The sequence below is a fragment of the Mchenga conophoros genome, linkage group LG16 (genome assembly GCF_057382185.1).
Source record: "Mchenga conophoros isolate Kocher_MC1m ecotype Shallow Benthic linkage group LG16, M_conophoros_male_GT1.1, whole genome shotgun sequence".
NCBI classification, from domain to species: Eukaryota; Metazoa; Chordata; class Actinopteri; order Cichliformes; family Cichlidae; genus Mchenga; species Mchenga conophoros.
This window is the reverse complement of record NC_140541.1, coordinates 11324144-11339360: the sequence shown is the minus strand read 5'-3', so window position 1 is coordinate 11339360 and position 15217 is coordinate 11324144. Positions and strand designations below refer to the sequence as shown.

The 15217-nt window shown below is 39.5% G+C and overlaps 1 protein-coding gene across 7 annotated transcripts in view; it reads left to right on the top strand.

Annotated features, from left to right (window-relative positions):
- The window catches only part of lrch1 (leucine-rich repeats and calponin homology (CH) domain containing 1), a 98177-nt gene that overhangs the window by 58913 nt on the left and 24047 nt on the right, over positions 1 to 15217 (top strand). For 3 of the 7 annotated variants that reach the window (XM_085250222.1, XM_085250218.1, XM_085250221.1), the window contains exons 7-15: positions 5367 to 5454; positions 6432 to 6534; positions 8155 to 8264; positions 8928 to 8998; positions 9332 to 9418; positions 9667 to 9741; positions 10731 to 10767; positions 12940 to 13012; positions 14470 to 14592. In XM_085250222.1, the coding sequence (XP_085106348.1) occupies positions 5367 to 5454; positions 6432 to 6534; positions 8155 to 8264; positions 8928 to 8998; positions 9332 to 9418; positions 9667 to 9741; positions 10731 to 10767; positions 12940 to 13012; positions 14470 to 14592 (767 nt within the window). Of the gene's footprint in view, positions 1 to 5366; positions 5455 to 6431; positions 6535 to 8154; positions 8265 to 8927; positions 8999 to 9331; positions 9419 to 9666; positions 9742 to 10730; positions 10768 to 11226; positions 11344 to 12939; positions 13013 to 14469; positions 14593 to 15217 lie in introns of all 7 variants that reach the window. The other 4 variants (XM_085250223.1, XM_085250220.1, XM_085250224.1 and 1 more) reach the window with 3 other exon arrangements.

The window sequence follows — 15217 nt, the reverse complement described above, 5'->3', positions numbered from 1 at the left end:
GTTAACCTCTTCGACATGTCAATGGCTGTGAACAAAGAGAAACTTGTAAATAACTCATGAAAGAATAAAGTTACATTGAAACCAAGCACACCATTGTTTTTCTTGTGACATTACCAGTAAGTTTGATGTGTCACATGGCCCTCTTCCTATTGAAAAAACAAAAGTTGTATCCAAGATGGCCGACTTCTAAATGGCCACCATGGTCACCACCCATCTTGAGGAGTTTGCCCCCTCACATATACTAATGTGCCACAAACAGGACTTTAATATCACCAACCATTCCCATTTTATCACGGTGTTATTACGGTGTATCCATATAAATGGCCCACCCTGTACACAGTTAAAGCGTTGTTTCTTTGTGAGAAAATTCATCTTTTGAAAAAATGCAATGTGGAAAAAATGAAGTTGACATCAAGCGATGATGAGCTGGTCCTGATGTTTCTAAACAAGAAAAGGAAGAAACAGAGATTCTGGGTTCATCCGGTTCTCATGGGGCAGCAGCAGCAAGGAGAATTTCATGGTTTGATCCAGCACTTGAAGTTTTGTCATGACCGCTTTCATACATATTTTAGGATGTTGGTGGCACAGTTTGAACTCTTGTTGGCAGAGTAGGGAACAACATCTGAGGAGGCAGAGAAATCATGTCAGACAGTCGATTGACCCGGAATCTAGCTGTGTGTCTGAGGTAAAACTGTATTATGAAACTGGAACAGTACTCACATCTACAGAGTACAGTATAGAATGAATTTATGTCATTTCATCCATCCTCCAATCCAAAGTCGGGGGATTACCAAAGGCTTTAGGATTAAGGACTTCTAGTTTGTCTAACCCAAGCGATGTAATGTCAAAAAGCAAAGGAATAAAGAATAAAATATTTAAAAAGCTGGTGGGCAACTGGTGAGGGTTGGAGGGAAGTACGGTAAAAACAGAAATACATAGGAAATAAAAATTCTGCCTCTTCAGGTCCTTCAACACTCAGCTTCAGCTGAGTTGTTTTTCCTGCCCACATGAAACTCTCCCAGGATGTGGGCAGGAAAAACAGTTTCTGTTCTCCTGTAGTTCACACAGACTCTACACTTACATGTAAATCAGGTTTTCCTTTAGCTTTCATTCTTGTTCATGCTTTTGTCACTTGTCTTCTTGATTTCTTTGATTAAATAAACTCCACATGACACACAAGATAAAAGCATCAGCAACATCCAAGGTATGAAGGGGTGACCTAGAGGGAGCGCTGATATTGTGTGGATATAGAGTCCATACATATAAAACGCCAGAACAGAAACCAGACTGACAAACTACAGCACTGCAACAGGTCTGCTTTCTCTTTCTCTGACGGTTAGTAATTTTCAGATTGGTTTTAAGCTCATCATTTGTTGCAGCTGTCATGCTTTGCTGTTTGGCAGATTTCCCCCCCATTTTATTTCTGCTGTAAAGACGTTGGGAAAAGCTGTAAACTCTTTAATGCCATCAAGTTGAGGATTCTGACTTGTCTGTCTATGGGAATTAATTTGGTTTTGGAACCACCTAAAGTGGCCACTCCAGAAATAACTACCGTATATTTCGGACCGTATATAAGGCGCACCAGATTATAAGCAAAACAAAACAGTCAGATAAGTCGAACTTTACTCCACTCATTCTTCTTGCATTGATTCATTAATGTTGAATTCTCTCTGCTGCTCTTTTCCCATGATGTTGCAGTGTATTAATGACTAATCTGGTATTGTGGATGGATTTTCTCAGTTGTTCTCCTGACTGAAGTTTGGTCCGTTTGTATCATCCTGCCATGTGATTGCTTTTGTCCCTAACCATCAGGAACCCTCACGTTAACTTTTATCGAGTGGAAAAATGTTAGTGTTCATCCTCCAGCTTCACTGTGTTTATGTTATACTAACATAGCTGTGTCACTAGCGATCACGTAGCAAATCATTATATACCAGCTAGCCAAATTTCAATAACCCTACAAACGTCACTGCTGTTTAGTTTTCTGTCTTCATTCATGTTGGAAGTGATAGCAGAGCTGTACGTTTTAATTTTTTCAGAAATCTCTCAGTCAGAACATGCAATATCATGTTTAGGTGGAAACTAGCGAGCTAACTTCCTGCTAACTTTTAACTCCGTTAAATTTAATAACTTCTATTTTCATGGATGCCTGGATGTTTTAACTTAATTGTTACACCTGGTAAAATAATGCTCCGACAATTCATCAAGCGGTGCGCCTTCATAGCTTACCAAAGTAATACTAAAACATTTTTTGGCAGATCTTTAAGTGCTGTGTACCACATAAAAGCAGTTCGAGGTCAGTAAGCACAACCACTGTCGAGTAAGCACTGTAGATTTTTGAGAAAATTAAAGGTTTTTAAGTGCGCCTTATAGTGTGGGAATATGTTAACCCCCCCCCCCCCAAACCCAGTAAGTTGCTTATTGGTTTATACGTTAATATGTCAGTTTTTTGGCTCCATATATTTTCAATTAATACCAGAAAACAGCACCGCCTGCTGATTGGCATTCCATCGATAATCGATTGCATTTAGATTCAATACACAGTTGGTGACGTCACTGATTTTATGGGAAATGAACTGGTACTTATAGTGGTTTCCATTCTAACTGAGCACTCAAAAGTGCTTTATGCTACAGCCTCACCCATTCGCACACACACTTTTATCTCACACTGATAGATGCATCAGGGGCAACTCAGGGTTCAGTATCCTGCTCGAGGATACTTTGGCATGCAGACTGGTGGTTCCGCTCTGCACTTCTCCAATCTTTGAATTGGTAGACGAGCCGTTTTTGATTGGCTGTGTTTTCCATGCAGGGTTACTGAAATTAGACCAATCCCTGACTTTGACAAGCTATGATTCTGAAAGACAGATATGCTAAAGTTCAACTTCATATTTATTTTAACAGAAGTCTTCTATTCCTGCTCTATGATTTCTTCTTAGTCGTCTTCTGTGATCCTCAAATGCTTCCGATTCTTTTTTCGTCTTTCACTGAAACATTATTACAAGCCATCACTCTGAATTTGTTGTTTCTCAGCTTTGTTTTTCATAAACATGCAATGCCACTTTCACTCAAAAAAAGGCTGTGGATAATAAATTAGTACGCTTCTGTGAGGTGCAGTCGTTTGCCGTCTCACTCCAGAGGAAGCTGAGAACAGAGTGATGCTATTTTTAAAACCCCATTAATACGATGACCTTAAACAGAGCTAGATAAAAATGAAACCCAGCATGGATCCGTTTATGGTTTACCAAATGAAGAAAGAGTGCCCCGCCAAAGTAAAACAACACAGTCCAAGTTCCAGATCTGCTCATAGCATTTGCTTATGATGGCATATTTTTTTGGCTATTACACGAGTTTTAGTCTTTTAGTGACATGATGAGGATGTCAGGGGGTCAGAGGTCACAGAGAGATGGATGAACCCTAATTTGTCTCAGACTTAAAGTGACCTGTGTGGGCTATTATGAAGCAACTGCACTTGTAGAATCATGATCAAGGAGATGAGAGGAGAGGAGCGACACTGTTGCTCACAGAAGGGTTATTAGAAAATGCTGTGTGTGTGTGTGTGTGTGTGTGTGTGTGTGTGTGTGTGTGTGTGTGTGTGTGTGTGTGTGTGTGTGTGTGTGTGTGAGCAATTCCAGTGCCTCATTATTGTTCAGTTGCTTGGAGACTGCCACAGGCCAGTGTTCACACGGCCAATTAAAGTTCCCCAGATGCCCTTGTATTTGACTCCTGTGTGTTTTCTAAAACACTGATTTTTAAAACCTTTTTTCAGATCTTCCCTTGATCAAATAGGGATGTTTTATCACAATAGAACAAATATATTCTATTTGTTCTATTATGAATAAATAATAAACATAATAGAATTTGTTTAATAATGCTTTAGATTTCAATATTATACAGAGTATGACAGGTCAGTTTGTTTAAGAAAAGTCTTACAGAAAAAGTTGATTTAAACTCTATTTGAAGGCTTACACCTTATTATTATTATTATTATTATTATTATTATTTTAACTATCATATTAACCACTCAATGAGCTTCTTTATTGTTTAATATTATTTTAGGCTTCCTCTGTCTGATCGCATCAAGTCGTTCTATTCATAGGCCAGAAAAAAAGCACTTAACTGTCTAAGTAATATAAAACATTAAGGAAGCTATGACTTTAAATCAATGAAGGATTAAGTATAGGAACTTCATGCCATCCATGGGGCTTAATAGAAAGCTTGGCAGTGAAAAACATGTGACATTGGATTGTTTAAGGTCCTAAATTAAATTTTGCGTCCTAAGGTTCAGAAACTTTGCTTAGGCTGCTGCCCCCGCGACCCGGCCCCAGACAAAGCGGATGAAAATGGATGGATGGATGGATGGTTCAGAAACTTTGTACATAAGTTTTTACCCCTCAGCTGTAAAAGGCTGATGGAGTATTCTTGTCACTCCACCGGGCAGGCTGGGCGGGCAGAGTGAAAACCTAACCTAAATTTGTGAATGAGATAACTTGAGAATGAGGCAGTGTAGGAGCTTCAGATTGATACCATAGGTGTGTCTACAAAATAAATCTTGAACACGTTTGAATTGCAAAGTTCAAGTTTCATTGAAATCTTGTGAACCCAATAACTCCAGAATGAGCTTGAAATCAATAACACAGGCACGTTTACAAATCATCTCAGACTACTCTGAATCTCTGTGACATGAACCTAAAGTGAAAGGTCAAAGTTCAAGTTTTCTGAAAATCTTGTGAATGCGATAACTCGAGAAGAAGGTAATGTAGGATTTTCAAACTGATGCCATAGGGGTGTCTACATAGCAGGCTGAGCTGTGCTACTGGTGGTTCAGATGGGTCTCTCTTTAGTCCTGTCACCTCAAGAATTTCTCCTCATTACACATTCGGCTGTCTTTACATGTGTAAAGTTAAAGAATGCCGAGAAGATGCATAAAAATACTAAATAAATTCCTGAAGAATACTTCAGGCCTGGGAGAGGGTACATGCAGACATGCAGTACAGTGATGGAAGTGAGGATGATGAAGGCTTTACTTTGTTTGCTGTGGTCTGTGTATTTCGGTTGTAGGTTTCATTTTTAAATGTTGATTGCAGTGACGTCAAAAAAAGTTTTTGTTTAACCGGCTTACACCTGTAGATGCCCTGAAACTTTCATGACAGCAGTTAAAGGTTAAATCCAAACAGCCAATCAGAATTTACACAGCAGTGTGAACGCAGCATGAGAAGCAGAGAGGGGAGGGGGAGCATTCTCTCTCTGTCTCCCTCTCTGTCATTGTGGCTCCCTTGCTCTTTGTCTCGCCTGTGCATACACACACACACACGCCTGCCTCCTGTGTGTGTGTCAGGTGTGTGACCTGTGTCTTGTGTCTGCAGTGTGGAAGACATGGAGCAGCAGAAGAAGCAGGACAGTGACTCAGGAGTCGGCAGCGACAACGGAGACAAGAGACTGTCTGCTACTGAGGTGTGTGTGTGTGTCTCTGCATCTGTGTGTCTGTGTGTGGGGGGGGATTTTGTACATTTGTACCAATATGACTGTAACATGTTCAAATATAGGTGTATAGTTATGTGTGTGTATGTATCCATGCACAAATATGCGTTAGACATGTACTTAATACACTCATCTTTACTCCTTTAATCCTCATTTTCTAATCACACCAGCTCATCGTTTTTTTCCTCTGTAAGTCGGTGTATCTGAGTGAGTGCGGTGACATTAAAAGACGGACCCGTTTAGACGTCACTCACTTTTTCTGCAAATTGTTATTTCTTTTGTGGACTTGTGAGTAAATGATTGTGAAAAATGGCAAAAAATGAATTGTTACATTTAACAGTAAATTGTTAAAGAGCATTATTTAAGATGAATTAATACAAAGTTGAAATAAATGACAAATAACTGAAAATTTTAATATTTGACTTTGAATTTGAGATTCTTCTGGATTTGGTCTTGAAATGAAATACTGTTAGAGCGGAGGCACTTTGGCCTCATCTTGTAATTAGGGGCAACTTAACGTTTAGTTGAAGTTATTCTCTTCATTTGAACTGATAAGCTAAAAGTTTTTCTGTCTTTCGTAGTCTTTATCCGTGCAGTGCAGAGGAATTTTGTAGGATTCTGTAAACTGACGTCACGTCGCATCAGTGGGAGTCAGAGATCTCCTTTTCATTTTAGAATGAACACATTTTTTCTTTGTTACTAATTCACACTTTTGGTCATTGTTGAGATAGAAAGCTATTCAAGGCAGCAGCCAGCTCCAGGTCTGCGAAACTGAAATTATAAACTCTAATTTGCAACTGATATGCTTTTCCTGACCCAAAACTACGAGAAAAGTAATAAACTACAACTGAGAACGTTTACACTTTTAACACTCATCAGTTGTTGTGTTCTTGTGTTGAGGTTCTCACAGTTTTGTTTCAGCTCTGAAGCTGTTTCATTGCTTGTTTCAGCCGTCAGATGAAGACAGTCTGAGCCTTAATGTGCCAATGAGTCACATCACAGAGGAGGGAATCGGCAAAGACGACTCGAGTGAACACATCAGCTCTCTGACAGGTACACACACACACACACACACACACAGAGTGGCCAGCATGTGGCGATGGTAGACAAACTGTATTATGCTATCTATTGTCACCTGGTTAAACTCTCTGGACAGCCCGGATCCATGTGAATGAATAGTGTGTGCACGTGCGCTCTTATTACTCATGCTTTGGGAGCATAAACATCATCTGGACTTGACTCCGTTGAGAAAAAAGCATAACCAATTTGAGAATGCACATTGAGTGATTCAGTCAATGATTATGGAAAAGAGGAAAGAGTGAAGTAATCAACAGACTTGCACAATTATTTATCTGCTGCTGGATTTGTTCATGCAGCATGAAGCAGTGCTCAGCACCATCTACAAGTCAGGAGATCCTGTACGAGCCCTGCCATGCGATGTGGTTCAGCAGTGTACAAACTGAGGGTTTAGTAGTTTTGCTTTTCTAACCTGTCAGCTGTGTGTGTAAAAGTATCTGGGCTGTTGAACTCTATTAAAGAACAGCAGCAGCTCCCCAGACACAGTTTAAATAGACTTCAATCAGCCTTAATTAGGTTAGAGCTGATGGAGGGTCACATTTACTGAACTGAGATGAGTGAAAAGAGGTTATTTATATTTCTAAACAAATCCTTAATCCTGGCGTCACAAAGATGTTTTACATATTATATATTTGACAAATGTGTTGTTTTTAAAATAGCAGCAAGCTCCTGCTGTGGTTTTTATTATTTATCGCCAATTTTCTTGTGAAAAGTTTAGAAAATGAATGAAATTTAAACAAACACAAAAAATTAGGGAAAGAATTCTCAAAGGTTTTAAGAGCTGACTTAAGGGCTAACTCACGCACCTGACCTGCTTTCCTCCAATCGCTTCTCCTGCACATTCTGCCACTCGACATCTGTCTTGGCAACGGCTCCGGGCAGATATTTGGACAGTTCTTTTGAAATCCTTGTCTAAGTGCAAGGAGAGACAGCCATAACTTGAAGTAGTGGTTCAAAGGTTTGGCGGCTTTGTCCCCAAACAAGATTAAAGTAGCTTTCTTTTTCCTCAATTTATACTTCTGTAGTGCATGCACAGTTTCACTGCATCTCAATCCAATCATCTGCTCATCCCACCATAGGACTGAACACGTTCTGTGCCAGTTTATGTGACGGAGGTGTGCCTGCTGACACTCATAAATATGTTTCAGCTGTTGATTGGCTGTTTGAGGCTTGGTGCCAAATTTTTGTCATAATTTTTTTCAGGATTCTTCAGTTCTGCTTATTTCCTCCATTTAGTGTCTAGTTAGTTGTGACTGGTGAGCTGTGATCAGACTGTATTTGTATCTGTGTTTTATTTCTTGCACATTGATAATAACTTTGATATTTTTAAAAAGTGAATCTGTTTGAATGAGTGTAAACACATAGACAAAAACTGTGCTGCGTTACGCATGACTGACTAAAATTGATGGAGCTGTGACGTTTACAAGTCCCTTTATAACTTTGGTTATGCAGGTAATTATAATCCTTCGTGGGTTCACTTTCATGGGAGTTGTGCTTTTGTGCCCATATTTTTCATATTCTATCAAACCTGTGGTGCAGAATTCTACAGCCTACACTTCAGCTTAAAACTGAGAGTTCATGTTTCCTTCATTTCAGCAGACCCAAACTCTGACTCGGTGCAGCTGATTGAGGAGAGCCCTACGGAAGCCCTGAGAGACCAGAACAGAGACTCTTCTCTCAGCACTCGCTTCATCAACTACATCAAGGCAAGAGCTCGTGTTGTGTTGCGTCTGCACACCTCTGAGTGCTTCAGTTAAAAATTGATGCAGTAAATGGTTCACTTCATGCATAATGCCTCCCTCTGATTGAGGTTATGTAAAACTATTATGTTCACTGGGTTACTTTATTCCAGCATTAGTTACGCTGCCTGTCGTTTTAGGCTCATGCGGTTTGTTTAAATGGAGCCTGCAGCATAAACTGTCACTTTATGTTAATCTCAATTAAAATTCCTTTTAGACTTAAAAGTTTTGCTTGAATTGTCATGAAGAGAGCCAGCTCTACTTAGTATTGGAGTTCATCCACCTTTTTTAGCTTATTCCAAGTTAAAAGTACAAACGGGTTTCACATCATCAAAACTCAGTTTTTACCTCTGCCGATGTTATTCTCCAGTTGCACATTGCTTCTAGTCATTGAATTGGCCGTGAACTCCTCTGTATACCAAAGTACTCTACAGTCAAATTGCAGAATAAAGACTTGCTGTTAGAAAAGAGTAAGAAACAAGAAAAGCATAAAGAATGGAAGGAATGGATGAAGAAAAAGGACTCTGTTTTCTAATTGTACGGAGGAGAAAGTGGTAACGTCTCTGAGCCGGACTGTGGATCATGTGATTTCTGCAGCTGTTGCTGATTTGCGTACGCTTGTCTTTGCAGGGTAGGACGGCAGCAGACTTCGACGAGCCCCTCAGGATAGAAGAAGACTCTCACTGGTCAACACAACAAACGTAAGTTCGTGAGCATAGTGTCGTTTCGATTTCCACTTTATGACTCACGTTTAGTTTCTCCTCATTTATTGGTAGATTATTGTATTGTATGTCATAATTAGATATTTTTCTTCTACTTTTATTAGCACAGGTTATTCAGTATCTTTTTGCAGCATCATTCAAAATCAGTAGTGATTTTTTTGTGTTTCTTTCTGTTGATTGATGACAATTTAGAATCTACAAGTATCCTCTGAGGGATTTTACCAGCTGTGATTTTATGATATGGCACCATCATCACCCGTGTAAATACACTGTACATATACATGACTCTCATTTCTATCTTTGTGGCTGCAGGTCAAAAGTCACAGGGGGCACAGAGCTCCACATCGACATGATCAACCAGCTAAAAGAGGCTGTGGAACTGCTGCAGGACCCCAGCAGGTGAAAAACACCAACAGCTGAGTGTTAGTTAGAGCTAAGTGACACCACAGTGAGTCTATAAGAGTATCCATAGTCTGTTTCCCTTTGCTGAGTAATAATTCATATCTGCAGCACTATGTTACCACTGCTGAACTTACTTAAACTATGAGAGAATTAAACTTGACTGAAGTCATGTTTTTGTTTTTAGTTTGTTTTTCTCATTTGCAAGCCAGCACTCTGTGGCATTACTATTGTGTTTTGTGCATCAGGGTGAACACAGAGGAAGATTTGTCTGGAGTCCAGCTCTATCCAGTGGAGATGGTCACAGTGGACGAGTCACTCAAGTAAGATTCCATGAATCTGCATTTAAGACTACTTGTATTATGACTGTGGAAAAGGTTTTGGCCTGATGGACTGAGGGGAGAAATGTTTTTGTGTTAAAAATCTCTTCTTTTTTTTTTAGCTCCGAAAGCATTCTACCTCTATTTAATTCAGTTCGGTTTTATTTATATAGCAGCAAATCACAACAACAGCTGCCTCTAGGTGCTTTATTTTATAAGGTGGAAATCCTACGACAATACAGAGAAAACAGAGAAAACGCCAAACAACAGATGACCCCCTATGAGAAAGGGCTTTGATATAAACAGGAAGCAAACCTCCGGCAGAACCAGGCTCAGGGAGGGGAGCCATTGGGTGAGGGGAGGGAGATGGGACCAAGACACACTGTGGAGGAGAGCAACACATTAATGATGAGTAATGATTGAGTGAAGAGTGGTGTATGAACACAACAAAAAATCCATCAGTGTGTCTTGTATGTCAGACTTGATTACTCTGTATCATCTTCTCTGTCAGCCCACAGTCAGTGACAGCTATCATTTTATTAACGTTCAATCGATAGCCTCAATTTGTGTAAGTAAATATTCTAGGCATGATCAGAAAGTCCTGGACCAACTGTCTCACAATTTTGAGTTTGAATTGAATTCATTCATTTAAAAGGAACAGTGTATATTAGTGAACATATTAATCTTAAAATGGCAGAATTAGCAAAAAAGGCTACTTTTCATCTGTAGTCCTTTGCTGTAAATGGGCTGAAAAAATGGCTATTACAAAGAATTCATCATGCATCTTTGTAGAAGACAGTTCAATGCCATCTTGTTCCTAAGATGCTTCTAAACCTAAATTCTGAAAAACATAAAATAAATGTCTTTTCTTGTATTTGGGCCAATATGGTCGTTCCTGAAGATAAATGTAGTTCTGATTCTGTACACTGTTTTATGTAGGGTCATGGTAAAGTAGATCACTTGCCCTTATTTTCCTTTTTTTTTCTCCTTAGCGGGCAGGACAGTGATGACGGCGCCACATCACCAAAGGTACAGTATGAGCTCGTTAGAGCTCTTTAGCTCTAACACACATACATGTTTCTTAGTTTCTGGAAGGACTTCCAGGTTGGTTCAAACTCCAGTTTGTTGGCCAGTAATTTATAATAAAATAGCAACATTCACTGTGTCTGAAGAGTTCTGCTAAAACTTGGATTTTGAGCTTTTTGTTGGATTTCTGGGTCAGCAGGTGGCAGTGATTTTTATTAATGAGAACTTTCAGGAAATGCCTGGTGGCTCTTCTCTTTGACAAAAGCACCAGAGGAAGTTTCAACAGATGAAAATGTTATTTTGGTATAAACATTTTAGAGGAAAGAATTGGTACTTGCAGCCAAATAACGTTCAAACTCTCCTTCATTTTTCCTTCATGATCCCTGAGCCATCCAAGCAGAACATGTAGGTATGCTAGTAACAGAAAATACTTACAGCTGAAACCTTTGATGCGTCCTGTAGCAGCACATGGATGAAGGTGGCTGTGAGTTCCAGAAGAAGAGACAGATGATTCTAGAAAAGGCCAGGTTTGAAGCCCAGCTTGCGTGCCGGGAGTATGAGTGGCATATGTCGATCAAGGTAAACGTAGCGCCAGACCTCTGGATGTAGTCTCTGTCCTCCGAGTGAGCTGTCTACGGTCGTGCTTCGCAGTGATCCAACGGTCGTGTGTCTGTTTGCTGTGTTAGCTGCCGATCACACCTCTCTGAGCTTTTCACGTGTCGCATTTCATCCAGCAGCCTGATCCACATGTGCACAGAGAGGGAATGTGTTTCTCTGTTGCTACATGCGAGTCTCAATCTTTCACCAGTTACTCGCAGGCTTTCTTGGGAAATTACTAACTGGCTAAACTGAAGGTGGGTTTACTGAAAGCCTTTGTAGTGGACAGTAGAAAAACAAGTGGCTGGTGTTTTCTCTCTCCCATGTTAGTGTGCAACATTCATCTGCTGAAGTGGCTGTGTGACTTTGTTTTATAATTAACACTGTTTCAGGGTTATTTTTGTAATTTCATGAACTATATATTATGATGTTTACTATTTATTGGATTAACACCAAAACTTTGTTTTTTTATATTTCTGTACTACCTCTATTTATTTCTGGGTTAAAGCATCGGTTAAAACATCCAATGCTTAAAACAGTAATACCAGAATTAGTCTTTCTATTGCTTTTTTCCTTTTTCTTTCTATTATTGTAGGGTCTTTACCATAAAGTGCCTTGAGGCAGCCGTTGTTGTAATTTGACAATGGTTACAAATAAAAAAATAAAATTGAATTCAATTGAAAAATTGAATTCTGTTGTAAAACATTCCCTATTTCCTCAAATTAGATTAGGAATGATAGGTTTCTGTATGGAAGACACTGAATTGAATGTACCATTAAGTTTATGTTACATGGGGTGTTTTGGGCAAGGTCTGTTTACATTTGCAAAACTTATGGATGTTGTCTAAAATGTTATCCTGTTTTGTCACAATTAATTGTTCTTTGTTTTCTCCATTATGTTAACATTTTTTCTTGTGTTTAGCTAGCTAACTTAATGTGTACAATAGCAAACCTGTGACACTATGAGTGCAGTGGGTTTCTGCTTTGATGGTCATCACTCTTTGTACAGGCCTGTAAGCAGCACTGTATTTAGAACAAATGGAAATCAAAGAAGATATATATTGCAGTGTGTTCTGCATATATTTTAAACTGCTGTTGTTCACATAAGAAATGCAAATTCAGATCAGATGTTATTACCAGGTGAAAATATGGAAGACCGTAGGATTTTTTTTTTTTTAAATAAAAATAAAACAGTCTTTGGAAAAGAATATGTACCTCTTCAATTTTGTTGAATTACACACCTCTGGAGCGTTGGTGCTGACACTAAGCTAGTCTGCTGTATCTGTGTTTCTGCTCACCATATGAGTTGAGTGATGGTTGAAGGTAGAGGAGGCAGGAACTGAGTGGAGTGTTGTTCTGAGTTCAATTTTAGGCCACTGAGCTCCTGTTAGTCTGCACAGGTTCATCACAGGAGTGAATGTGTTTCTGTGTACTTTATCTCTCTCTGTGGAGTCATTCATAAGTCTGTGTCATTGAAAACTGCACATGAAGCACAGGATCAAGAGTGTCCAGCATTTTTTCATTAAATTGACTAAAATAGGACTGACTTTAATTTTTGTTTCCATTTCTGTTGTTGTAGCGAAATGACAGATCTCCAGTGAGCGGACCTCCATCCTTCTCCAGCCCACCCTTTGGACTGAAACCTCGTTCGGGTGAGTCAGCTGAGATAGTGGACCAGGTTAACTGGAGTACCAGATGTACAGGTTAACAAATTGGGGTTTTTTTCTGGACAGAGTATACTTTCAGTTACCACACTGTGATAATTTAATGGCATTTACTATGCTGGTCGCTGAAAAAAAATGCACAGTCTGAGTGTAGGATGAACACCTGATTTTGACATGAGCTCTGTTGCTCTAGTCATACAGTTTGTAGCTTATGTAGTTTTAATTTAAGCTTAGCCTAGTGCTCAACATTCTAATTGATATAATCCATATTGGTTAAACAAGAGTGTAGGAAATTGTCTTTCTTTTACGTGGCTTTATATGGCTTTAAAAACCCTAAAAGCAAAACTTTCTACAGGTGGGTGAAAAAGCAAACGCACTTAATTATTTTTCTTCTAAGGCCCTAAAAGGGTGTCAGCTTTAATACACTGCTGGAAACGTCATCATAATAATGTTGGTCCAGGATAAACATTAAAACTGACATTGTTTGAGCGTTCAGCTAATGCTTTGAAAAACTCTTGCTCACAAACCAACATGTATACCTAAATTTGACTAACAGCAAACCTAATTTTGTAATATATTTATTATTTTGTAAAAATTAACAACTTGAAATGCTTACCATTTGTTCCAGAATCTTATACAGAGTTTTATACAAACTAAGGCATTTTTTCCCGAACATTGCAATGCTATGACATCATAACAGTGTGACTGGTCAGTTGATCCTGGACAAACAGTATTGAACAACACCAACACGGGCATATCAGATACACCGCTGGAAACCCTGAACTTAGTCATTAGCTTAAAGCGAAGCAGCAGCAGTCATGTTGTGGCAGCTTGTGGCCCCTGCTCATCAGCTTTATTTGCAGAATGATAGAAAGCTTCTGCCCATGCTTTATTATAGTTGGCAACCATCCAGCTTTTGTTTGCTGTTACCAGTGTGAAATGATGCTAACCGCTAATGAAGCTAACATGATGCTAACAGCATGTGAGAGTGATTTGTAATGTGAAATGCCACTAATCTTTATTTTGTTTTGTGCTGTTTTGTTTTGTGTCTTGTCATCTCATTCTGTTTCTTTGCTTCACCTTTTTTACCTTTTCTGATTTACTTGTTTGTTTGCTTTTTGCCTTTTTTTGTGGCACTTTCATTTCTCCTGCATGACCTTTGATGTTTAAAATCACATAAACACTCATTTAATCTGACCTGCCTGCATTTTTGAATCAATACCTGCTTCATTGATTCCTGAAAACTAATTCACACTTTCTCCTGGTGATTTTTGCTGTTTTTCGGGGTGTGTTTTTCGTGGAATGAACTTTGCCTTGCTGTACTTGGTTCACCTTGATGCTCACCCTACCACCACCACCTCCTCCAACTACCTTCCTTGCACTACACACACCCCCCACCTCCTGCGTCTCTGAACACTTCCCACTTCCCACCCGCCTGGTTGTAGCTCCACCCTCGCTGCCCTGCTCGCCCCCGCCTTCCTCTCTCGACCCCTCCCTCCTCCCACAGGCCTCGCCCCTCCATAGAGATACACCTCGTAGCCATGACGACGGAGGCAATCACAACCGGGGTAGGTCCCGCTTTATCTGCTAATTGGCCAGATGACACACATCTGGGCTGAGCTGTCTGCTGACAAACCCTGGGTAGGGACCGTTTTCTCTTCAAAGCCAGAAAAGCCTGTCATTACTGGTCTTTAACTTTAAAGGTGGTCTTTAAATGTGTTTTAAAAAACAAAAAACATTTTGAATTTAGTCTTTTGTCTGTTGTTTTTCTGTTCATTAGTCCACAACTTGTTTACCATCCTATGTCATATCATATCATTTTATTTAACACCAGCAGCACTCACAAAAAGTGAGCGTATCAGAATTGGTTTTCAGAGTCATTGCTAAGACAGCTGTCATCGCCCCCCCGTCCTGAAAAGGATAAGCAAAGAGGATTGCTAATTAATTAATTAACTAATTAATTAAGGTTATATCATTGGGAATTACTGATCTATACCAGGTTTAATTTCAGAGTTCCAGGAACAGAGCCATTATAAATGAAAAACCAACCTGATTTGAATTTGGGCGATCTCCTCTTGCAGTCACCTCCAGTCCACGTAAAGGAACCATTTCCAGCACAGTTGCTCTTGTTCTGTCTCTCCATGGAAACCCCATTATGACTATATAACTGTCAACTCTGACTTCACCACAGCC